Source organism: Schistocerca cancellata, chromosome 9 (genome assembly GCF_023864275.1).
Source record: "Schistocerca cancellata isolate TAMUIC-IGC-003103 chromosome 9, iqSchCanc2.1, whole genome shotgun sequence".
Lineage (NCBI taxonomy): Eukaryota > Metazoa > Arthropoda > Insecta > Orthoptera > Acrididae > Schistocerca > Schistocerca cancellata.
In genome coordinates, this window is record NC_064634.1 from 509,679,663 (window position 1) to 509,705,233 (window position 25,571).

Genomic DNA, 25,571 nt, shown 5'->3' on the forward strand with positions numbered 1-25,571 from the left:
TAATTACGGGACAATACGGTTAATATTGGGCTTAGAGAGAGAGAGGGTGTAGTTACTAGAAGCAAAAATGCTAAAATATGATGAGCACAAGTACAAAAATAAATAAATAAAATAAAAATGTAAGTGTAACCGAAAGAATGGGATTAGCCAATGGTAAAAACCAGACTCAGAAAGGAGAACAAGTGCAAGGTTCCAAATATACACACATTAAAAAAAGTTTTGCATCACCCCGGTTCCCAGAACTCATGTAGATAGACGTTGACTGTGGATATTATATCACAGACACAGTCCCTTTGACTGTTCAGAGATGTCACTGAACCGGTCCAAAGATATAACCAACCATGCATGAGCAGTGCCTATTAGACAGAGGGGGTCCGACAGCTGATCAGTTCCAGTCATTCCACTAGGAAGGAAGGAAGGAGGTACCTGGCTTGTGTTGTCTGTAGTTCTACCATGCCTAGACAGTCAATACCGCAGTTCGATCGTTTCTGCACTGTTACTTTGTGCCAGGAAGCGCTCTCAACAAGTAAAATGTCCAGGCATCTCGGAGTGAACCAAAGCGATGTTGTTTGGACATGGAGGAGACACAGAGAGACAGGAACTGTCAATGACATGCCTCGCTCAGGCTGCCCAAAGGCTACTACTGCAGTGGATGACCGCTACCTACGGATCATGGCTCGGAGGAACGCTGACGGCAATGCCACCATGTTGAATAATGCTTTTCGTGCAGCCACAGGATGTCATGTTATGACTCAAACTGTGTGCAGTAGGTTGCATGATGCGCAACTTCACTCCTGATGTCCGTGGCAAGGTCCATCTTTGCAACCATGCAGCGCAGTGCACATGGGCCTAACAACATGCAAAATAAACCACTCAGGACTGGCATCACGTTCTCTTCACCGATGAGTGTCACATATGCCTATAACCAGTCAGTCGTCGGAGACGTGTTTTGAGGCCATAGACACACTGTCCAGTAAGTGTAGCAAGGTGGAGGTTCCCTGCTGTTTTAGGGTGGCATTACCTGGGGCCGACATACACTGCTGGTGGTCATGGAAGGCACTGTAATGGCCATACGATACATGAATGCCATCCTCTGACCAATAGTGCAACCATATCAGCAGCATATTGGCGAGGCATTTGTCTTCATGGGTGACAATTTGCACCCCCATCATGCACACCTTGTGAATGGCTTCGTTCAGGATAACGACATTGCTTGACTTGAGTGCCCAGCATGTTCTCCAGACATGAGCCCTATCGAACATGGCTGGGATAGATTGAAAGGAGCTGTTTATGGACAACAAGACCCACCAACCACTAAGGGATCTATGCCGAATCGCCGCTGAGGAGTGGGACAATCTGGACCAATAGTCCCTAGATGAATTTGTGGATAGTATGCCATGATGAATACAGGCATGCATCAATGCAAGAGGACATGCTACTGGGTATTAGAGGTACTGGGGTGTACAGCAATCTGGACCACCACCTCTGAAGGTCAGGCTGTATGGTGGTACAACATGCAGTGTGTGGTTTTCATTAGCAACAAAAATGGTGGAAATGATGTTTATGTTCATCTCTATTCTAATTTTCTATGCAGGTTCTGGAACTCTTGGAACTGAGGTGATGCAAAAACTTTTTTTGATGAGTTTATAAAAAAAAATATTAAATGGGAGTGTAGAAGCACCTATGTGGGTCTGATCTTTACAACTTGAAGTATAAACATTTAAAAGTGACCTTAATAACCATAAAAGTAGGCTTGTAACCTCATAAAGAATAGGAAGTGAAAGAGGAAAAATTAAAACTTATTAAAAATGGACAACATCTGATCATAAAACACTTGATCACAGAGTAAATTATCTTTTTTCAAGTACATGTGTTGGCAGTTTCAGTATCCTCTCTCTCCTCTCCTCTCCTTTGGAGCATAGTGTAGGACCTTGAGGGTAGGAAGGGGGATAAATAATTACTAGCTTTACGACGTTCAGAAGAGGTAGATCAATTTCACACCTCTCCATTTTTAAGTGTAAATTATTTATCTACCTTTGTGCAAAGTGTGAACTGATTTGTACAAATTTTTTGCATGTAACATCTGAACTGTGCACATACAAATAATGCCATTAGCTGAGCATTAATTTCAGTCCAATTGCAAAAGTAATTAATCAATTCACACAATTTGCCTGGGCATCAGCTTTGGTTTGTTGTTCAGACCTTGCTTAATATACTGTAACATAGCTACAGTAAGGCAGATATTCAAACGGCTGTACAAATGGCTGCTGGTATGGGCTAAACTAAAAACTTTTCATCCCTTGTTTTTTTCCTAGCTCAAATAGGAACTGAGCACCAAGATGACCCCAAACTGTGATTGTGCAGATGGCCTTTTCAGATAATTTGCTACAGCATTTCCATGCTGTAATGATTAGATGGTGTTCATATTCTGCACACTAGATAATAAAGAAATAACATATAAGCTAATGCAAAGATCTATATTGACTGTATACACCTTCTTTTTTTACATTACATTACATTAGTTGCTGATAATGACCTCATTGTGCTTCACTTGTGTATGGCTTAAGATGATATACATTTTGCGCAACTCTGCCACATCAGTTCTCAAAATCTAATTATGAATATTGTCCAAGTTCCTAACATTATTGGGTTGTTTGCATACACTTTTCCCTTTAGAATGCCCCGCAGATAACAGCCACAAATAGCTAGGTCTGGCAAACATGGCAACTACAGTCCTTCGTCGACAGTCCCTTCTTCTGTGAATCTTTCTTGAATTCGTACAATTGACTGCCATGAAGGGTGACAGGTCACCCCATCCTGTTGAGAGACAGCATACGTATGTTCACGGTTGGCACCCATGCATAAAATTCCTCAAACATTCGCATATACAGCAAAGCAGTGTTCACTGTTTCCTTAAATGAATCAGTAGACATGTATGCCTTGAGTATAGCAATTGTTTCTTGAAGAGGCTAGATCTTCCCGAGATATTTACTTCACATGTTAATGAAGTTGCAATGGCTTTCCTACTGATAATACAAAACATAGTTGCAACAACTTCAAAACACTAGATGACAACTGGTATGTGAAAATGAGCAGTCTAGTACTTGGGACCAGTTTCACATGTGCCACCTTGTATGTACAGTGTAGTTTTGTCAGTTTTATTTGTAATAAATCAAATTTATTGTTAGTAACTGTATATTTTAATTGAGCATCATGTCTTGAACAACAACAAAATCATTAATTTCATATATGTGTGTATGTTTGTGTGTCTATCAACCTGCCAGTGCTTTCGTTTGGTAAGTCACATCATCTTTGTTTATTTCAAACCTAGCTGAACTTGGAATAATGACAAATAAGTGATGCAGCAGCAACTCCTCTGACACCTGATCTCAGATACAGTGAAATTTGGAATTACAGCCCAGAAATCTCAAGGAAATACTTACTTTTAAACAAAGCTGTTGCTGATTGGTATAATACCTAAAATTCTCTATTTGGATTGAAAACTGGACCAGAATAAGTCTAGGAGGTAGGCAACTATGTAAGAATAGAGGCAAAAGCTGACACAGATTGTTCCTCCTTTATGAAATACTGAGAAAAGCTGCAAAACACAAGAAGAGTGAAATATTAAATTTCTTTTCCACTCTGGCATGTACCAAGATTCTGAATGAATTATTTCTGTCACATGCCAGTTTTATCATTATGGTTTGTTGCTTTTCAGTTACATTTTCCAATGAAAGAAAGCCTGGTTTAAAAAGTAGATTTCATTCATCTTATTTACAGTACAACACTTGCAGGTGTCTTTAAATAATGTTCCCATCTCTTCATAATTTTTAGAATCCACAATAAATGTGTTATTTTAACATTATCACCGAAATCCGAGACAAAAGGTGCCACACAGATATTTCATTTGTAAGGGTACATATTTTATTTACTTCATACTGTTTACAAGCTTTTAATCTCAAGGCTTAAAAATGAAATACAAACAAAATATACAATGTTTCAGAAATATTTACAATGCCTGACTTGAAAATGTAGTCACTTTTGATAGTGTAGACATTTTCAGACACACCTTTCTAGAAAGACACAGCTCTAGAGCACATGTGTACTCCTTTCAATCTCTCAGTATATGGTTTTAAGTACCACCTGCCCAAAAATGATGTCACACCACAGTTGCTGAGCAAGCAAAACTTTATATACTAACGAAATTTAAAACAATTATACAAAGTTAAACAGTCTGTTGCCATTGGGTTACAGCTGCTCACACATAAGCTGTGCTCAGTCTTATTTGTAAATGTATTTACAGTTAATGGAAGGTTTTTATCTTTGCACTTATGGTTTTATTACAAAAAGAAATAAACAAAGAAGGGTAGAGACAGATAAATATTTCAGCACTGGTGATAACAAGCTATTGGCTGTATGAGTTCAAAGGAAACATGAGCAATTACACAGTTTGGCCACTTTTATTCATTTAGAGTGAAGTCTATCTACAAAACAGATCCATCTTCCTCTCTTATGACTTTTCCAGAATTTATAGGATAATACTTTCTCCTGTCATTTGAATAATGACAAAAATTTAAATCATCTTCAATTACAGAAGTAACTTCTTAAATAAATTCTGATGACTCATCACAGTTGCTATCAGCTATTAAAAGAGTTATCTTATTTCTCTGAAACAGTGTGTACAATATTTAAAGTTTTGATGGCAAAGGAAGTCACCAAAACTAATATTAATTTTCTTAACTATTTAACTTCATAATCTCACAGCTGAGAAGATTCTCAGTAGTAACTGTGCGTGAGTACTGAATGGCACATCTGGAAATGCATTATTTTTAATAGCAACTGATGAATATGAGTAAAACTATGGTAACTAACTATATAAAGAAATGTGAATGAGAATATGGAAATAGTTCTCACTTAATCTGCATCTAACCGGCTAAGAATTTTGATGCAGATTGTCACTTCAGAAAGAAATCACTATTTTTTATGTAAAACAATTATCTCGTCCAGGGTTGTTTCTATCCCCTCTTCACTAAAAGCAAAGCTATAACTGCAAGTTGTTAATAACTGAGGATATTATTGCTGCAGTGGACTTTACTTCCACAGTTTTTCACTGAGATTGGACAAAGCATACTAGTAACCATTATTCTGAAGTCTGTCAAATATCTGGGCCTTCACTCTGAATCTGAAACCATGTAGCCAGTTAAGAGGAAAATTCTTAATGCTGGACATCAGTTATGGGCAAATTATTACTTAAATAATGTCTTTCATTCTAAACAACAAAGCACCCATATTCCCTCCAGGAATTTCTTCCTCATTAGGAACAATGACATTAATATCATGATCGTTATACTAATCTGTTTCATTCTATTAATGAAACAAAGTGTGACTAGGTTTCACAACTTAATCTCATATAAATTATGGCGGATCAAAAGTTTCTGCATAAAATTATCACATGACTAGTAAAAAAAGAATAAATGAGCAAATAAACTTAACATCACTTTCAATAAATTACAATATAAATATATTAATAATTCAACAACAAAGAGAGATCTTTTGTTTCCAATTCCACATGAGGATATATACATAATCTCATATACGAGGGCAAGTAGGTAGGACATCAAGCCAAATTCCACTCTCTCAAAGTACTCTCACACCTCCAATCACATCATTTTATTGAAGCACTCCACAATTCTTTACCGACATTCAGATAAAGAATTGTGACAAAACTATTTGCAAGTTGTCTTCATTCCTGTTGTAAATGTGACTGACCAAGTATTTTACACCTGCGAAAAAAATTTCTGCAGTATCTTGGAATCTGTCACATTCTGACATCGATTTTTGGACAGACACGCTGAAAAGTGTAACAAAAGACACTCGGAATTGTTCAATATTTGATGCGGTTTTTCAATTCTTCTTTTGGCAGAAAGAGGAATTTGAATGCCATTCATCTGAGAGCAGTTAAAATAGTAGACTCTGTTCAAATAATAAGAAAATAAAGCTCAATCCCATAAACAGCAAGTTTCAATTTTCATATCTTGTGGAATTCCACTAGGAAAACAATTCAGTGAATATGTGTAGGGAATAAAATCTGTTGCCATAAGTACTTCAAAATTATGACAGAGCTACTGTTTCAGCTGGTAAGACCACTGCAACAGATGCTATTACAGGACAGAACAATATGCTTAGCCACTAACTATGTTACCTCAACAAAAACTGCAGTTGAAAAGGCTGCATGCTTCATTCAGGTAACTATAAGTTTGATGTAACCAGTCATCATTTTGTCATCAAAATTTCAGTATCCTGTACCATAGTCTTATTTTCAGCAAATCTCCAGCAGCTTGAAGCCATGTTAATGTTTCTGACAGAGGCAACCAGCAATTCGATGAGGCTGCTGTCATTAGAACAAAATTCAGACTAGCACAAGGGCAAAGAAGTTGTGTTGCACTCTCATCCGTCTTCATGACTCCCGAGCAGATCCGTCTGATGCCACAGGATGGAAACGCCGACACCTGATGGGCAAGAATTTTGCAATGTCAGCATAATCTGAATTAGATACGTCTGCTACTCGTACTTGCAGTACAGCTTACACAGAGAGAGAGGAGAAGAATAAGTTACATGAGGGAGTGTAAAATGATATGATGATACAAATAATATTACACTGGACCACATGCTGCTTTGATGGCACAGTTAATAAATTAAAGCTGACAAAATTTATCACCCCTCCCTTCTTTTCCATTCCTCAAAAATTTACTCTCAACTTATGAAAGGATCTGCGCTGTGCATTATTAACAGATCATCACGTAAGTAAGTAACAGTTAAAAGAAAGGAAAATTTCTGATTATTTGATTTTGGGAAGAAGACAATTTACTGATCACAAATCAACAGCCTATATGTCACTTGCTAGCTGTCATTTCAAACCTAATACATACATTCAGCCTAGGTTCTCAATTTTAAGGGAAGCCATTTTCCTGTGTAATAATTTACTTATTCCTAATTCTGCTTACTTGATCATTTTCAAACTATCAGTGTTATTGTAATAATGCAGCATCTTACATTCCACACATCTGAGAGAGGAAGCAACATTTGATGGTGTTCTTAACCTGTTTCTTCCCAATGTTGTGTACACACAATGTGAAGTTTTCAGGAATTTATTGTTTTTCAAAAACTGTTAGTCTAATTGTGAAATATAAAAAACATAAGACAAGAGAACCTGTGAATCCTTTTAAAATAATGATGATGATGACACGTTATTATACAGGGTGTATGAAAAAGAATCCTCCGTTGTGGTACATCTATATTTCTGAAACTAATAAACACGTACAATGAATTATGTTTTTTGATGAATGGGAAACGCAAAAGGTCCCCCCCCCCCCCCCCCCCACAGGTGTTCAGTATACCAGTATACCCCCCTTGAGCTGCAAGGCATGTGTCAATTCGATATTCAAATTGTTCCCGCACTGCAACGAGTATGCCTTTGAGTTACAGCTTCCACAGCTCCTGTTATGCGATGTCTCAGTTCAATCATTGTTGTTGGTAATGGAGGCACAAAAATAGAGTCTTTTATAAAACCCCACAAGACATAACCACATACAGTCAGGTCCGGTGGCCTTTGAGGCCAGTAATGTAAGGCTGAATCATTTGGTCCAGTGCAACCAATCCATTGTCCAGTAATTCTCCACAAAGAACTTGCACTAGCTGAATTTTGTATGGTTTCATGTGTAAAAGTTGACAACACATACCAGATGGACATCAGGGGCATGTTGAGCTGTAGAGTTGCACAGTGAATGGATTTCTGCGGACTCCTTGTGAAGCTATGGCGATGCATTCGATGTCTGTCAGACACTCAGGGACTGCCTGCCAATTTTCCTTTCAGCAAACAATCTGTTTCTCATAATTGTTCATGCCATCATCTAACGCTCTGTGCTGTAGAAGGATCCACATGATACCTAGTACGAAACTCATGCTGAACAGTTATTGCTGACCCTCACTGTGCAAAACATATAACACAAAACACTTTTTGCTGTCCAGACACCATTTTTACTAGAACTGAAATGGGTGCATACTGCTGTTACCTAGTGGTAACCACATAAATCTCTAGAGTTTGCTCTTTCGAACAATACACTGTTCATACACATATCTCAAACAACATAATAATTATGATTTTTTAAAAATTGGATGACGTTTTCTGATACATGCTATATATTAAGTTCATTCTGCTTTTGTGAAGTTAAACATTGTGTTGTGTGTACATGATACTAGGAAGAAATGGGTTGATAACAGTTTCTTACAACTGTGGTAGTTACAGGCATAGCTGCCACAGGCACAAAGTCCGTTTGTGGGAAGAGAAACATCTGACCCTTATGTGCATTTTGTCACTCTGCCAGAGTACAACATGCAAACACATTGGTGTAACAATAAAAAAGAGCAGATGTGTGGAATATCAGATTCTATATGTTATAATTTTTTATTATGATGTCAGTAGTAGAAATAACTTGAAAATGCCCAAGAGGCCAAAATAAGCTAATAGTTAAATCATGAAATAAATTGGTTATTTCAAAAGTAAAACATCTACAATGGAAAATGTATACAGAAGACTAGGTTCTGAGTTTTAGCAATACAATTTGGCAGATGTGAAATTCAAAATATGATTTATGTTTCTTGGTGATACCGCCATTACATACTGTAGAAAATGAGTGATGTACACCTCTTTTACAAACAAGGCAAGAAGTCAGAAGAAGACAAACAAAAATGTTAACTCATATTGGTGAACTTATACGGTACTGCTAGGCATGTTTATTTGAGGAAGTTTGTATCATTTTCCCTTTATTCTGCTTCACTGCCCTATTTTCTCTGCTTCTTACTGGTCCTGTACCTGTTGTTGCTTGCATCATTTGATTCTTCCATAATTTGTCTAGTATTTTCTCCTGCCACCTATCCACTTTATTTCAGCCCAACTGCTGCATATTACTCATTAACAATCTGCTTTATATACTGATGTCTAAGTGTATCCCTATGGTTCTTTTAGTTCCACCATCCCTTCGACAACTGTTATCAGCAGTGAGTTGTGAAATAATATGTTCCCAGTCATTATTTTGCTTCAGAGTCATTAGTTTGCTTCAGCTCTCCTGTCTGCTATTGTAGACTTCCTCTCGTTGCAACAGTATTTGTCTAGCCTCTTCATTATTTTTGTTCTATATTGCATTATAATCTTCTCTTACTTTCAGTCACATTTTTTACATAATGTGTGCTTTGTTTCATTTATTTCCTGTATTTCATAGTTCTGTTTGACATTAAGGAACATTAAATGATCCTTTCTTTCTCCATTAATCACTGCATTACTTTTTTCTTCAATTACAAACAGGAAAAGCTCAAAGTTTCTTTACGGACTATCCTCATTGCTCGAGACCTGAATATAATTCATTTCAGTAACAGCTTCTTTTCCTGATTGGAAAAGGAAGTTAATTCACATCTATACCAGGCAAACAGTTACACACACGAATAACTCATCCACAACTCATGGACTACTGTCTAGCATTGCTGCCTCTGGATCACGGGGTCCCGGTTTCAATTCCCGGTTGGGTTGGAGATTTTCTCTGCCTGGAGTCTGGGTGTTTGCATTGTCCTTATCATTTCATCATCATCATTTGTGGCAGTGGCTACATTGGACTGTGTAACAATGGAGACTTCGTACACGTGCTGATGACCGTGCAGTTGAGTGTCCCCCAAACCAAACATCATCATCACACACATATAACTTGATCTATGTTAATTTTCCTTGAAGTTCAAAATGTTGTTGTTGTTTTCAGACTGAAGACTGGTTTGATGCAGGTCTCCATGCTACTCTATCCTGTGCAAACTGCTTCAGCTCTGCGTAACAACTGCAGCCTACATCCAGTGGAACTTGCTGACTGTATTCAAGCCTAGGTCTCTAGAATTTTATTCCCCCCTCCCAAATCCTATCTTTCAGTCAAGGTGTGCCATAAATTTATTTTTAACCCAGTTCAATCCTGTACCACCTAATGTTCTTTTCTGTACCGTTTATCATCCATGTCATACATACGAAGCAACACTCCAGACAAAAACCTCCACAAAAAAATTTGCTGGCTGTGTGTGTATACATATATCAGGCCTACTTCAACTGTATCATCCTTTGGCACTCTGAGGACAATTTTCATTGATTCTGGTAAATATTTATAACAATTTTTTCAGCATAACAAAAAGGGTGATTCTCAATTTTACGATTTGGATCATTGTAACTTTGTTTTTTGGTAGCTTGATTCTGAAAACTTTAAAAGTACTGCATTCCATAACACTCTTCACCTCTAACTGAAGCTCACTGAGTATATTTGTCAGTTCTCCCCATATGGATACCATACAGGAACAACAGTAAATAACCATTGGAAGAGTTTCCAAGGAAATCTCCTCCATATATGAGTTACACATTTTAAGCAGTTTCCTGACAACTAGATTAATGCAACATTTCTACCTTTAGCTAATGCTGACATACGTGGTGGTTATAATTAAACTTTTGCTACTTAAGAGGGGCTCCCATAAAAATGTGTGATTGCAGGAAAGTGGAACTTCGTGGAAACATTTCTAAGGACATGTGGAAGAGAAGCAATGAATAAATCACTGAAAGAAACAGATTTCAATGTCCACACGAGAGGCTAACATTTTTTAATTGCATACGACATTTATGTTCCAGGTTACAAACGTCGGTCAATGCGGTGACCATTGGCATCGACAGCCTGGAACCACACTGGAGATACCATTTCTAAATTGTTTGCAGCACTTGTCAAATGGTGAATCATGGAATGTTCAGTTGTTGAGTTACAGCTCATGCACTGCTTGATGATTGCACATTTTCCAGCATTCTCAACCATGGCAACAGTAACTTCTTCAACAATCGGTGGCACAACTGACCATCAGGCTCTTCCATGGCCTTCTCAAATTGCCAGTTAATTCGAACTTCCGAACCTTGTTCTTCAACACCAGTGCAGAAAGAAGACCACTCCGTATTCCTTTAATGTGTCAATACCTGCGAAGAGCAGCTGCACTATTGCCATTATTTCAATAAAACAGTTTTACGGGTAAAATACCGCTCAATTTCTCCAGAGCCATGTTGACTGTCTGCAACTGTAATGAACACTGATGCTTGTTTTTCAATTCTACATTGCCATACTAGGTCCGGTGCCTAAAGGCAATCCCGCTACCAACACTACTAGCCATGGTATGAACATCATTTCGGTAAAGTTGGGTACCCACACATATGATAAATAGTTTTCCATCTACATTGGCTCAAGTAATGGAAGTTTAATTGTAATCACCCTGTACTTTTTACTTTTGTAACTAATGCTGGTGTATGTAAATAACGTAAAATTTGTACTTTCATTACATTCTTTTATCATCATTTTGAGGGTCAACAGACAACAGTGTGGCTCACAATAACATCTGAAAGTGTCGAAGATTCCCTCAGCTACATCCTTGTGAGTGTTTTAGAGGATAATACCCCATAAGAATAAGAGCATTGAGGATTCATCTTGCATCACATGTTACCTATCCTAACTTCTTCAATGCCCCCACCCCCAAAAAAACTAAGACACATCCACACAACAAATAAGTGATAAGAAATGCCTTTGTACACTTGGGACCACTGATGTTATGATATGCTTAGAATAGGACTTATTTTGTTTAGGTCCATTAGAGATAATTTCAGTAATGACAGACATTTCTGGCAGCATTTTTCACAGCCCAGGACATTATTATAAATTGTTTATAGAATATGAATGACTGAAAAGTAATTTATTTACTCACAGGATGACATTTCAACTAGAAACACAACATTTAAAAATATGGTTCAGGATTATATGCAGAACCAGAAAGAGGCAGCACACTGTCATACCTGTGCACGCATTACCTCACCTCGCATTGTTCTCGGCGATCAGTCGCAGATCTGCCGGACTGCTGATGGGTGGTGGGTGTGGGGGCAGCACGGGTCCACCTACGACGCCTCCTGACAAGTCACTGTCCGCTTCACTGCTCTCCTCCCCCCCTCCTGTCCCTGGAGGTGCTGCTAGTAAGTGGCTAGGGATACCACGCAGCTGACAGGAGGATGCAGGGGCAGACATCCTGCATGCAACACATGTGAGAACAACCAAAGTGCCAGGTAGGGTATTCGTAGCCCCTAAGTGGCACAACACATAATACATTCACACAAACCACATTTCTGACTGAGCTTGGAGCATGGGTCTCCCATATTATTCAGTAAAAACAATATAAATGACCACTGATACCAGGCAGACAATTTTATATAGAATTCTGGAAGAGAATGAAGCTTTCATCAATGTAAAATATTCAAAATTTAGACCTAGAACAGTATATTAATAATAAATGTTATTTACCAGCACACACTAATTGAAAGGACCTGCATACATATAGTTTTTCATCATATTTGCTCTCAGTTAGCATAAATACAGGGTGGAACTACAGTAAAAAAAAGCAAGGGGGGGGGGGGTGACCACACACTTCTTAATAGTGTCTTGGTCCACCTCTGAAATGTAACAGAACAACAGATTCAACAAGCTCTTGGTAGATTTCTGAAGATGCAGTACCAGACACCTACACAATTCCCTTAAATTCCAGCCTGGAGGTATGCAGGCACAGAAGTGTCTCATCGGGTTTTGGTTCCCAAAACATCAACTTGAGTTCATTATTGTGTTCCTCAAGCCACTGATTCAAACAGTTATCCAGCTGGAATATGCCACTGCTATTGGGAAAGACATCAAAGATGAAGCTATGATGATGGTCCACAATAATTTTCATATTGTCCACAGCCATCATGGAGCTTTCCACTACCACCATTGGTCCTGTGGAAGCCGAGGTGAATGTCCCATAGCATAATACTGCCCCCACTGTACTGCATCTGTTGTGCAGTGTCTTTTTTCAGCAGCCATTCACCCATGTGAGAAAATTACTAGACATGACCATTGGCCCGGTGTAACAAGAAAAGTGATTCATCTGACCAGGTGACATTTCCATTGATCCGTAGTCCCTTCACATGGATCCCATGCCCTCTCCAATTGCAACTGGAATTGGTGGTTATATTGGGTCAACATGGAAACACATAGGGGTCATCTACTGCACAGCCTTACATTTAATGCCATGCACAAGCACTGTACTTTGCTACTATCTTCCATAGATGACTGACAATCTTGCTTTAACAACAGGCAAGCCAGCAACTTCCACATTCTGCGATGAGACGTACAATGCTCAACTTCTCTCGGTTTCACCATCCGTTAAATCTTTTCCTGTAGCACTCACAACAGTAGCACAAAACCAACAACCAACCAACCAACCAACCAACCAACAACCTTCACTGTTTCTGAGATGAACATGCATGGCACCAGGCCATAATGATCTGCCCTTTGTCAAAATTTCTCTTACCAGTGGATTTCCCACTGCTGGTCTGTACTGTCACTAGAATTACCCGCCATTTTCTCTGCTCTGGTTGTATACATTTCTTATTGGGTCATGTGCCTGCAACGCCACCGGCTAGCATTTGGTCTCATGATGGATAGTGGTCACAATGTTTTAGTTTATCAGACTACATTATGATATAGTTGATCTCATTTGCTGAGACAATTGCATGTGGTAGCTTAGAATCAATGACATAAGTAGGAGAGACAGCCTTTCCTTTCTCAAAAATCTTTTGTGGAGCTGGTTATATACCAACAGTAATAGTCTAGTTATACATATCATCATCTGAAGCAGGAGGGAGGGAGAGGAGGAGAGGGAGGGAGGGAGAGGAGGAGAGGGAGGGAGAGAGAGAGAGTATCAGAATCACTTAAAAAGAGCCACTGCAGAAGTGAGACAGGGAAATACAGATGACAGAAAGATAACTGCAAAGATAACAAAAGGAATAGTTCAGCTGAACAACAAAAGATGAAAGTAAGATTCACTCAGAAATGAAATCAGTAGGTAGTGCAAGGAAGCTAAGGTGAAATTACTGCATGTATCGCATCAGTTTGCCTTTTAAGATTAGAAGGCTTCTTTGCACTCTTAAGTACAAAAGGTTTCTGGATTATGAAAATTGTTGCCGACAGCAGATTGCACAGTGTAGAAGTCTTACAATCATAATGCTGGTGGTCTGAACCTCATAAGTTGCAACATTTTAAAATGTTATTTAAATTCCAAACACAAGTGACAAGTAACAAATATTGAATCATGTAAATGGAAGTATTGATAATACAACTAAAGTTTGTACAAAAATATTATACATGAAACAGAAAATAAAGTACATATTTTATTTGTGGAGATTGAACAGTATTATTGGTACATATAAGGACTGAATTTTCTCATTATGAAAGTATTGGAGGACAATCTGTGTTAATTGTTTAAAAACCATTAAAAAGCCAGGATCACAAAAAATATTTTTTTATTCGAGACAGCTGGTTTCAACAGTCTTAGCTGTTATCTTCGGGTCTTAAACATTACTTTTTTTTTGTGGTAAAACATGTTCATTTTAGGCTGACCTCATGCACATGATGTCAAGTGAATAGAAATCAGCACATTATAAACATTTGACATCACTAAAATATTTAACAAGACATAGCATATTATCCATATGGGTATTGCTCAGAGATGCTCAGTGCATGATACAAATGCGGTACACAATAGCACATCTGTTTACATATGCTAGATACGATGCTGTATGCAGCATATGTAAACCTGAAGATAACTGTTGAAATCAATTGTCTTCATTTAAAAAAAGTTTTGTGCAATCATGGCTTTTGAATAGTTTTTTATAAGAATAAGGAATTTCACATGTGTGTACCAAATTCTAGTTTATTTTCATACAAACAGTATCTACATCTACATGGATACTCTGCAAAAATCACATTTAAGTGCCTGGCAGAGAGTTCATCGAACCACCTTCAAAATTCTCTATTATTCCAATCTCGTATAACAGGCGGGAAGATTGAACACCTATATCTTTCCGTATGAGCTCTGATTTCCCTTATTTTAAGTGAAAATTAAGTATCTGGCTTTCAGGAGAATATTAACCATGCTGTCTCAAAAACAGCAAAAGCAGAGGAATGCAAATTTAACACCTCATGTATCGTGTTGCTGACAAAAGTAATATACAAAAGAATGGAAAAGAACATTAGGGAACTTTTGGGTGACAATCAGTTCGGTATTAGGAAAGGTAAAGGCACCACAAAGTCAGTAACAATATTGTGCTTGATAATAGAGGCAGGATGTAAGAAAAATCAAGACACTCAAGATTTGTTGACCTAGAAAAAACATTTGACAACATAAACTTGCGCAAGATGTTTGAAACCTCTAGGGGCAGGCAGATAATATCCAGTACATACAAGAATAATGAGCAAGCAATAAAGATAGAAATGCCAGATTAAAAAAGGCAGTGCAATCTTTCTTTCCTTCTTTCTTTCTTTTCTTCTTTCCTAATGTCCAACCTGCACACTGAAAAGCAATGATGGGAATATATTAAATATATTTATATTATTTGTGAGTGGAATTATAGTTCAGAGTGAAAGGCTGTCACCACTAAGATTTACTGATGACATTGTTATCCTTAGAGACAGTACGGAAGAATTACAAGGCCTGAAGAATGGGATGAACAGCATAGTTAGCAAACATTATGGACTGAAAGTAAACCAAAGAAATATGAAAATAGTGAGGTAGTAAAGGAATTATTCTGCTTTCGAATAAAAAAAAAAAAAAAAAAAACACCTGACAGACGAAGAACAGAGCACATAACAAGTACACTAGCACAAACAGAGTACTTGTCACTAGATGAACTGTAATAGTATCTGTCTTAAGCCCTAATTTGAGAAGAATTTATATCTCGAACCACTGTTCAATTTTTCTTCTAATTTTGTAATGTTACAACTTATACAAACTATGGACCCCAAAAATCAAATGTTTTTGTTAAATTAAAGAAGATACTTTTCTCTGCTAATGAATACATATTCTTCAGCTATATTAACACTGGCTTTCATTTATATTGCTCTCTTAAAATGATTAAACCAAACACCATTAGTATATACAGAAATTAATTTGAATTATAGATAGTAAGTTTGGTGATGGTAATCAAATTTTGTACATCTTGTCTGAAATGAGTTGGATTTTTATTTGTGTGTCTCCTAATTTGCACACTTCAGGCAGAAGTTTAGACACAATGGCAAATTCTGATAACATTAGTCTTAGCTTACTGGAGATATATTTTTTATCTATCTTGACTTTAATACAAACACATAGAAAAGTCATGTAAATGACTGTATTTTATTTATTTTCAGTAGTAAATAGTATATTCAATGAGTGCAGATTTGTGTGGTTTCAAAAGGTACTGTCAAATGTTAATAGTGTTTATTACTGCCTTTAATATTTATAAACTGCTAAAATGTGCTAACTGAATTACATGTACTGTTACTGGACACCAAACGACAACTTATACAATAGCTGTGAAAGTAAAATGTACTCTTAAGAAACTGTGAATTTCTTGAATTTCAAATTATTTGCCCAAGCTCAGTCAATAATGAGGTATTTTAGTAACATCACCATCTAAAGCATTCCATCTATTACATTCAGAACTGTGATATATTCTCATCTAAAACACAAAAGGATTTTACTAAGCATGTATTAAATGCTGACCCAAAGTTTTCGTCATGATTACAACATTCAGTGGATAACTTCTATTTTTAAACTAAAAAGATTTTAAAAAAAATAGAAGGCAAGAAAACTATATTCTAAATACTAGAAAATGGAACAGGGTAACTGATGGAAAATTTATGCTTCAACAGGTGAATTATTCCATATGTGATCTTCAACAAGGTTATTAGATGACAAAGTAATCTAAGTCTGCTACTGAGAATATATGGGCCAAATTTGTTACAGAAGGTTACATTTTATAAAACATAGGCTGCTCAAATAATCAAAAACATGGTACAATTTCAAATGCACGGATTAACTGAAAAGCAAGAGGGAGAGGGACAGTGTGTGTAAATTGTTGCAGAAGATAAGTTAAAATTGAAGTGAACAGAAAGCTATTCTTTAACATGCACTGGTGCTGGATTAATAGAGTGCACTGTTAACATCTCTGGCTAACTGTTTAATAACTATTGCTACTGTAAAAATTTGAAATGAGGATGCATATGAAAACAATATGGAATAGGGTAGATTGCTGCTGACCACACACAGGCGGCAATGAGCTGTGGAAGGGCACATTTAAAAGTAGTTGCATATTATTCAGCCAAAGTCATTCATAAAATGAAGAAACACACACATTCATACACACACTGGCAAAACGCATTTGGCCACTGTCTTCCCTGGGCACTGTGAACACACAAAACTTTGCCTGACAGCAGAATAATAAATGTCCAAGAATAATAAATGTCCAACAACTACTTTTAAAGGTGCTGTCAGTCACTCAACACCTCTGATATGTGTTGAGCAGCAATCTATCCAAATTCATATTGTTGTTTGGAGAATGTGGAAAGGTACACTTGCTTACTGTTATTGCTAATGAAACCTTGACTGGGAACTGAAGTCATTTTAAATGAATGGGTAACTGGTTTGAATCACTGGTAGATCAGCGAGGACTGTAGTTTCAGTGTCAGTATTTCGCATAGTTTCTGTTAAAACAGATTGCAGGGAAGAAAATAAAACAATACATAGGTGTGTATGTATTTTTTTAAACTATAAGAACAGTGAGTGTGATAACACAAAACCTGTACATTGTTTCCAGAATGAAAGATAAGAGTCAAGGTACTGGCAGAATTAAAGCTGTGAGGATCTATCATGAGTCGTTCTTGGGCAGCTCAGTTGGTATAGCACTTCTCTGTGAAAGGCAAAAGGTCCGAGTTTGAGTCTCAGTCCAGCACACAGTTTTAATGTACCAGGAAGTTTCTGTTCATTGTTGTTTTTTTAAAAAAATATATAACTGTCTGAACATTTATTAGACTACTGTGTAAAAATTTGAAGTAAGTTGGTCAAGAATGCATCAAGATTTTTGCCAACCTCTTTAAATATCATTATATACATACAAGGGTTACTCAGAAAGTAATGCACTGCATTTTTTTCTCAGCGCCAAGTTTCCGTCCCTTCCGACAGATAGCGTAGCTGCAGGACAGTTTCAAAATGGCGTCTGTAGGTGATGTACGTTATAAGCAATATGCCATGACTGAATTTCCCACTGCTGGGGAATATTCACAAATGCTTGTGCAAAGTCTATGGAGCACCTGCTGTCAACAGAAGTACAGTCAGTCACAAGGCACAGAGGGTGAGGTCATCAGAAGGCGGGTTGGCAGAGCTCCACGATTTGCAACTGTTGGGGAGACCATCCGCGGCTGTCACAGCTGACATATTGCAGCAAGTCTGATGTTTGGGCCATTACAGGATGTCATTCATGGAAGACATTTTGAGGACGATGAGGAGCTGATTCACACAGTGAAGCATTGGCTCCACCAACAAGACAAGGACTTGTATTGACAGGGCAGACATGCCCCTGTTTCATGCTGGAGGAAGGCCATAGAATGGGATGGAGATTACGCGGAAAAATAGGGTGTGCGGATAAAACACCATTCTTTTGTGTGTGTAATTCTCATTATGTTCAATAAGGAATTGTTGAAGAAAAAAAAAAAAAAATTGCAGTGCGTTACTTTCTGGGCAACCCTCGTACTTATGTTCATATACCATACATATTGAAAGAAATATGTAGCCTATGTCTGTCCAAACGTTAACTAGCATTTCATGTAAAAATTTGAACTAAATCGGTGAAGAACTTTTTGAGATTTTTGCTAACATTGTTTCCTCTTTATATAGTACATACACATTTATATATGATGTTGTTGTTATGGTCTTCAGTCCTGAGACTGGTTTGATGCAGCTCTCCATGCTACTCTATCCTGTGCAAGCTTCATCATCTCCCAGTACCTACTGCAACCTACATCCTTCTGAATCTGCTTAGTGTATTCATCTCTTGGTCTCCCCCTACAATTTTTACCCTCCACGCTGCCCTCCAATACTAAATTGGTGATCCCTTGATGCCTCAGAACATGTCCTACCAACCGATCCCTTCTTCTAATCAAGTTGTGCCACGAACTTCTCTTCTCCCCAATCCTATTCAATACTTCCTCATTAGTTATGTGATCTACCCATGTAATCTTCAGCATTCTTCTGTAGCACCACATTTCGAAAGCTTCTATTCTCTTCTTGTCCAAACTATTTACCATCCATGTTTCACTTCCATACATGGCTACACTCCATACAAATACTTTCAGAAATGACTTCCTGACACTTAAATCTATACTCGATGTTAACAAATTTCCCTTCTTCAGAAACGCTTTCCTTGCCATTGCCAGTCGACATTTTATATCCTCTCTACTTCGACCATCATCAGTTATTTTGCTCCCCAAATAGCAAAACTCCTTTACTACTTTAAGTGTCTCATTTCCTAATCTAATACCCTCAACATCACCCGACTTAATATATGATAAACATTTTAAAAATATGTAGCCCATGACTACCTTTATTACAGTATTGTGTAAAAGTCTGAAAAAAATTAGTCATGAACTTTTCCAAATTTTTGGTAACAATGTTAAACAATGACTTGTCTTTATGTGGTATAGATAAGACAACTTTTGTCCTTTATTTACAGGCATGGCCCATTTTGCAGCATTTTAGCTGCATCATTAGGTGCAAGCAGTACAAATTGACAAACAGACTCATGTAACATAACTAAAATGGAAAGTACGTATGGGATGAACATACAAAATCAAGTCATGTTCCAATTGAGGAAAGAGAATGGGATGACCCAGCAGCCATAGTCAGCAATTTTTAGCTAAATATTGTATGTCAAACATAAAATAACATAGAATGCTCCCATGATAGCTAGAAAGAACGAAAGTTAATAAGAAGAAATTCCTTTAAGAGACCATCATGTAGGTAAAATACATAAATTTCCAGTCACCATGAGTAACAATATCTGGTGAGCTAATGGATTCTCTACATAATGAAATTGTGATCAGAACACAGGTTGTATATGATCACCTACAGGACATCGTAAAATTTGAGAAGCTAACAGTCCCTCATAAAATGGAGGGACTGATGACCCTGCAGTTTGGTCCATTTCCTCTCCACACCAACCAATCTAAAATGCATTAAAAACCACGCAGTTAAAGACACTTTCATTCAATCTTAAACTGCAGTTAATTTTTTGGAGGATTAACTACAATTTAAGACTGAATAACTGCTTCTTTAGTAGTATATTTTTCAATCCATTTTAAGTAAATGAGAGACAGTTAGCTGCTCAAATTTAACGTTATCCCGAATATGATCATACCAGTTTGTACTTTGATTATGATTTCATTACATCAGGACGCTGTTAGTTCATCAGATACTGTTACTCATGGTGAGTGGAATTTATTAGTATTTTTCCTACCTGATGGTCTCTTAATAAAAATTTCTTCTTATTAGTGTTTGTTCTTTCTAGATATCATGGGAACATTCTATGTTATGTTATGTTATGACATCTGATACTCAATGCAAAATTGCTGACTATGTATGTTGGGCCATCCCATTCTCCTTTCTCGACTGGAACTTTACTTGATTTTGTGGGTATGTTCATCCCATATATACTACTCATTTCCCATATATACTTTTATTGCCTTACATGAATCTTTGTCTATCAGTTTGTACAGCTTGCACCTGGCAATGCAGCTAAAATGCTGCAAAATCAGTCATGCCTATAAGTAAAGAACTTATAGCTAGACTTATCTTTTGAAAATGATATATCCAGGTGTGGCTGCTACATAAATGAAGACTGATTTGAGCTCTGTTAATGAGCATCCATAAATCAAAGATGATACAATGCAGAGAACAAGGGATGGGTAAACAGGTGTAAAAGGCAGGCGGCAACCGTTGCAATTGCCTTGTCTTATGTCAACATTTTCCTTCCTCTGGAACTCAGTTAGTTAATAACTGAATTTGTTAAATAAGTTCAGTTGGGGAATGACTCTTTCATTCTGCAGTGATGTGTATGTATTGTTTTAAAAAGTTTGCAAAGTACAAAACGTACATTAAATCTGTGAAGGCAGCTCACGAGTCATGCATAGACAGCTCAGTTTGATACTCATGCCAAGAGGTGAAGTTCCAGGTTTGAGTTCCAGTCTGGCACACAGTTTTAATCCGCCAAGAAGTCTCAAGTTCATTTGCCTGTTTTATTGTTACTCCATAACTGGTGGAATGTGGTTTTCAAATTTAAACAGAACAGTGTTATTTTAATGTGTCTGCTGGGTATGTCATTGCCATTTTTATAGCAGAAAGTCCTCAATGACTCCTAAAAAAGCCATTAGAAGTACACACATAACAAGTTCTTTTACAGAGCAAGTTACAGCAGATGCATTCACAGAAATGGCATGCAATGTGGGAATTATGCTACAAGCCTCTTTGATAAAGCTGTTTAATTAAATGCACTAAATGGACTGCGCAGTATTAGTAACAGCTCACAATTTAGCCCATACTGCAGAGGAAAGTCTAATTACTAATTCTGGTTAGCAACAACGTAAACCAAACAATCGCATGAGACGCTGCGTCACTAGTCTGCAAAAACTAGCTCCTCCTAATCACAATGCACGACATGCAACTCTAGTTTTACTAGATAACAGTGAGTGATATTCACTATTGTTTCAAGAACGTACAGCATAAAATAGTGGTTAACATTGGAATTAAAGAGACATGATAACTGAAATTAAAACAGGAAGTGCACATATAGTATAAATGTTACAGAAACACTAACATATCACTGTATTAGGCTGGGTTCTGCTTTCTATATGATCGTTGACAGTGCATGCACTCCAACATGTATGATGCTGCACACACCAAAGTATGACAGGAAGAGCCAAATATCCAAGCAAAAGAACGTGTGGAAAAAAAAAGTGTATCAGATGGCAACAGAAAGAAAACATGTACAGAGACACACAAACATGAGAAAAGGGATGCAGAAGTAGATAAACAACAAGTGACAAACTTACCTTTGACGCTGCTGCTGCAACTGCTGCTGCTGACTACGTTGGCCCGGCCGGCGGAAGCGCAGGTTCAGCTGCGACTGGTCAGTCACATACTTCGCCTCTCTCTCACGACGTCTGCGTAGTGCAGGCGTGCACGCTGCCAGGCGTGCGTCCGAGGAGTCCTCGTCACTCGGTCGCGCATCTGGCAAAGTCTGGCATCTGCGTAATGGGATTGCTACACCAACTTCTTCATGTTCTTCATTACTCCTGCAAGGGTGTCAGTGAGCAAAATGTCAAAATAATTAAAAAAACTGGGGGGAATTATGATAGTGTTGGTAACTTGTAGCTTTCAAAATTCAAGATCCCATTCTATTATGAAAGGTGCAATGCTAAGGGGGCAAGCACTGTTTTTAAAGTTCATGTGTGACAGTATTTTTAATAATTCCTTTCTGAACAGTGGGTGAGAAAACTGGTGCAAATGATTCTGAATAAAAAGCGAAACAGTACACTGAAGAAGCAATAATGAGGACATTTAGTGAATGAAAAATTAACCTCACACAACTATCTGAAATAAGAAAGATGAACATGACCTAAAAAGTAGAAGTTCATATGATGTGGATAATATCTCCAATAAGACATTAAAAAGTTGTGGTCCTGTAACATTTAATATTCTTAGTTATATAATGCACTGTTAAATCATGGCGTTCTCCCTCAATGACTGAAATATGCTGTTGATAATTCTCTCCATAAAAGGGGTGACTCCACAGATGTCAATAACTATAGTAATTGTGGAATAGGAAATGACTGATAACACATGACTAGATAAACATAGTTTCATATGACAGATCATGTTGCAATTAATGTAAAGATCTAATTATTCATTTATTAGCTTTCAAATAGTTACTTCTTCAAGACTGGTACTGTGGAAATACAGTCTCTTGGCAAATGCAGGAAAGAAAAGCAAGTCACTAGTCTGACAATGTTGTTGTTGTTGTGGTCTTCAGTCCTGAGACTGGTTTGATGCAGCTCTCCATGCTACTCTATCCTGTGCAAGCTTCTTCATCTCCCAGTACCTACTGCAACCTACGTCCTTCTGAATCTGCTTGGTGTATTCATCTCTTGGTCTCCCTCTACGATTTTTACCCTCTACGCTGCCCTCCAATACTAAATTGGTGATCCCTTGATGCCTCAGAACATGTCTTACCAACCGATCCTTTCTTCTAGTCAAGCTGTGCCACAAACTTCTCTTCTCCCCAATCCTATTCAACACCTCCTCATTAGTTATGTGATCTACCCACCTAATCTTCAGCACTCTTCTGTAGCACCACATTTCGAAAGCTTCTATTCTCTTCTTGTCTAAACTATTTATCGTCCATGTTTCACTTCCATACATGGCTACACTCCGTACAAATACTTTCAGAAACGACTTCCTGACACTTAAATCTATACTCGAAGTTAACAAATTTCTCTTCTTCAGAAACGCTTTCCTTCCCATTGCCAGTCTACATTTTATATCCTCTCTACTTCGACCATCATCAGTTATTTTGATCCCCAAATAGCAAAACTCCTTTACTACTTTAAGTGTCTCATTTCTGAATCTAATTCCCTCAGCATCCCCTGACTTAATTCGACTACATTCCATTATCCTCGTTTTACTTTTGTTGATGTTCATCTTATATCCTCCTTTCAAGACACTATCCATTCCGTTCAACTGCTCTTCCAAGTCCTTTGCTGTCTCTGACAGAATTACAATGTCATTGGCGAACCTCAAAGTTTTTATTTCTTCTCCATGGATTTTAATACCTACTCCAAATTTTTCTTTTGTTTCCTTTACTGCTTGCTCAATATACAGATTGAATAACATCGGGGAGAGGCTACAACCCTGTCTCACTCCCTTCCCAACCACTGCTTCCCTTTCATGCCCCTCAACTCTTATAACTGCCATTTGGTTTCTATACAAATTGTAAATAGCCTTTCGCTCCCTGTATTTTACCCCTGCCACCTTCAGAATTTGGCAACACTGAATTCAACTGGCAGTGCACAGATGCGATGAACACGAGTTGTCAGGAGTCACATGTCACGTGCTTGCTACCATTGTTTCCCTCCCGTTCTGCCATCACAAACGCAGAACACTGCCTATCCTATGATGTGTCATAGCAGTCTACAGTGCCACTTAACTTGAATTGAAACTGATTTGTGTTATTGGTAACAGTACAATATTTTTGTTAGTAGTTAGTTTCATAATAGAAAAAAATAAAAGATATTCATATATATATACATATATATAAATATATATAAATTAAAAGTAATAGCATATGCAGAACAACATAAAACAAAATGGCTCTGAGCACTATGCGACTTAACTTCTGAGGTCATCAGTCGCCTAGAACTTAGAACTAATTAAACCTAACTAACCTAAGGACATCACACACATCCATGCCCGAGGCAGGATTCGAACCTGCGACCGTAGCGGTCTCGTGGTTCCAGACTGAAGTGCCTTTAACCACACGGCCACACCGGCTGGCCAACATAAAACAGAGCACAGCTGAGCAGAATTTCAAGCCTCCAACGACAGAAAAAAAAACCATTCACGACTGGCAGGCTAGTAAAGAACTGAAAAAAATGAGGAAGACTAAATGTGCCAATACAGGATTGAAAGCAAATTGGCCAAAACTAGAAGATGATGTTTGAAAAGGATTCAAGGACACTGTCAAAATGGCACTGGAATTAATACAAAAATAATTCAAAACAAGCTTGTACGCTAGCACCATAGTGGAACTTAATGGACTAAGTGTAGAACTGGTTGACGCTACAGGTATACTACGCATCATGGACCTAGCATGTGAATCAAAACTAAAATATCTCAGAAAATGCCACAAGAGTAAGAAGAGAAAGTATTATCTTTCCATCACTTTATTATTCAACATTAAAATAAAAGCAGTGTGGAACTAATCCAAATAACAAATATGGACAAAATTCCTTTGACATTTGATATGTCGAGTAACAGAACTGTTACCATGAAAGATGCTGAAACTGTAACTATAAAAAAAGTGTACATGAAAAAATGTTTTACACTGTTGTCCTTACATGTCATAACTAATCCAATGAAGATGTTCAAGCAAAAAACAATTACAAAATCCTCTGAAATACTGCCAGGTTTTTTTCACGTACATGACACGGGTTGGAGAACTGAGGCTGGTATGAAAGGTGTTTTAATGAAGAAGAGTTCTTTTCTTGTGCTGAATCAGTTTAGTAGTCATTTCAAAAATTCTGTGAAAGAAAAATTGAGACAGAGAAATACAGAGCTATCGGTCATTCCAGGAGAAATTAATTCACAACTGAAACCTCTTGATGTCTCAATGAATAAAACTATTTAAAGTGTATATGAGAGAAGAGTGGAACAAATGGATGATGGATGAAACCCGACATGAATTCGCACTGAAAGGAAGGACAACGACAACAATGAGGAGGAGGAGGAGGAGGAGGAGGAGGAGGAAGGAGAAGAAAGTGCTGATGACAATTTTCAGTGATTTTAAAGATAAT

At 37.6% G+C, this 25,571-nt stretch overlaps 1 protein-coding gene across 5 annotated transcripts in view; it reads right to left on the minus strand.

Moving 5' to 3' along the window:
• Positions 1 to 3,901: 3,901 nt before the first annotated feature.
• LOC126101139 (tau-tubulin kinase homolog Asator) overlaps positions 3,902 to 25,571 on the minus strand; it is a 690,846-nt gene continuing 669,176 nt past the window's right edge. For 4 of the 5 annotated variants that reach the window (XM_049911821.1, XM_049911825.1, XM_049911823.1 and 1 more), the window contains 3 exons: positions 22,053 to 22,295; positions 11,923 to 12,129; positions 3,902 to 6,509 (listed from right to left, as the gene is read on the minus strand). In XM_049911821.1, coding sequence (XP_049767778.1) covers positions 6,458 to 6,509; positions 11,923 to 12,129; positions 22,053 to 22,295 — 502 coding nt within the window. In that variant the 3' untranslated portion in view covers positions 3,902 to 6,457. The remainder of the gene's footprint in view (positions 6,510 to 11,922; positions 12,130 to 22,052; positions 22,296 to 25,571) is intronic. The other variant, XM_049911824.1, reaches the window with a different exon arrangement.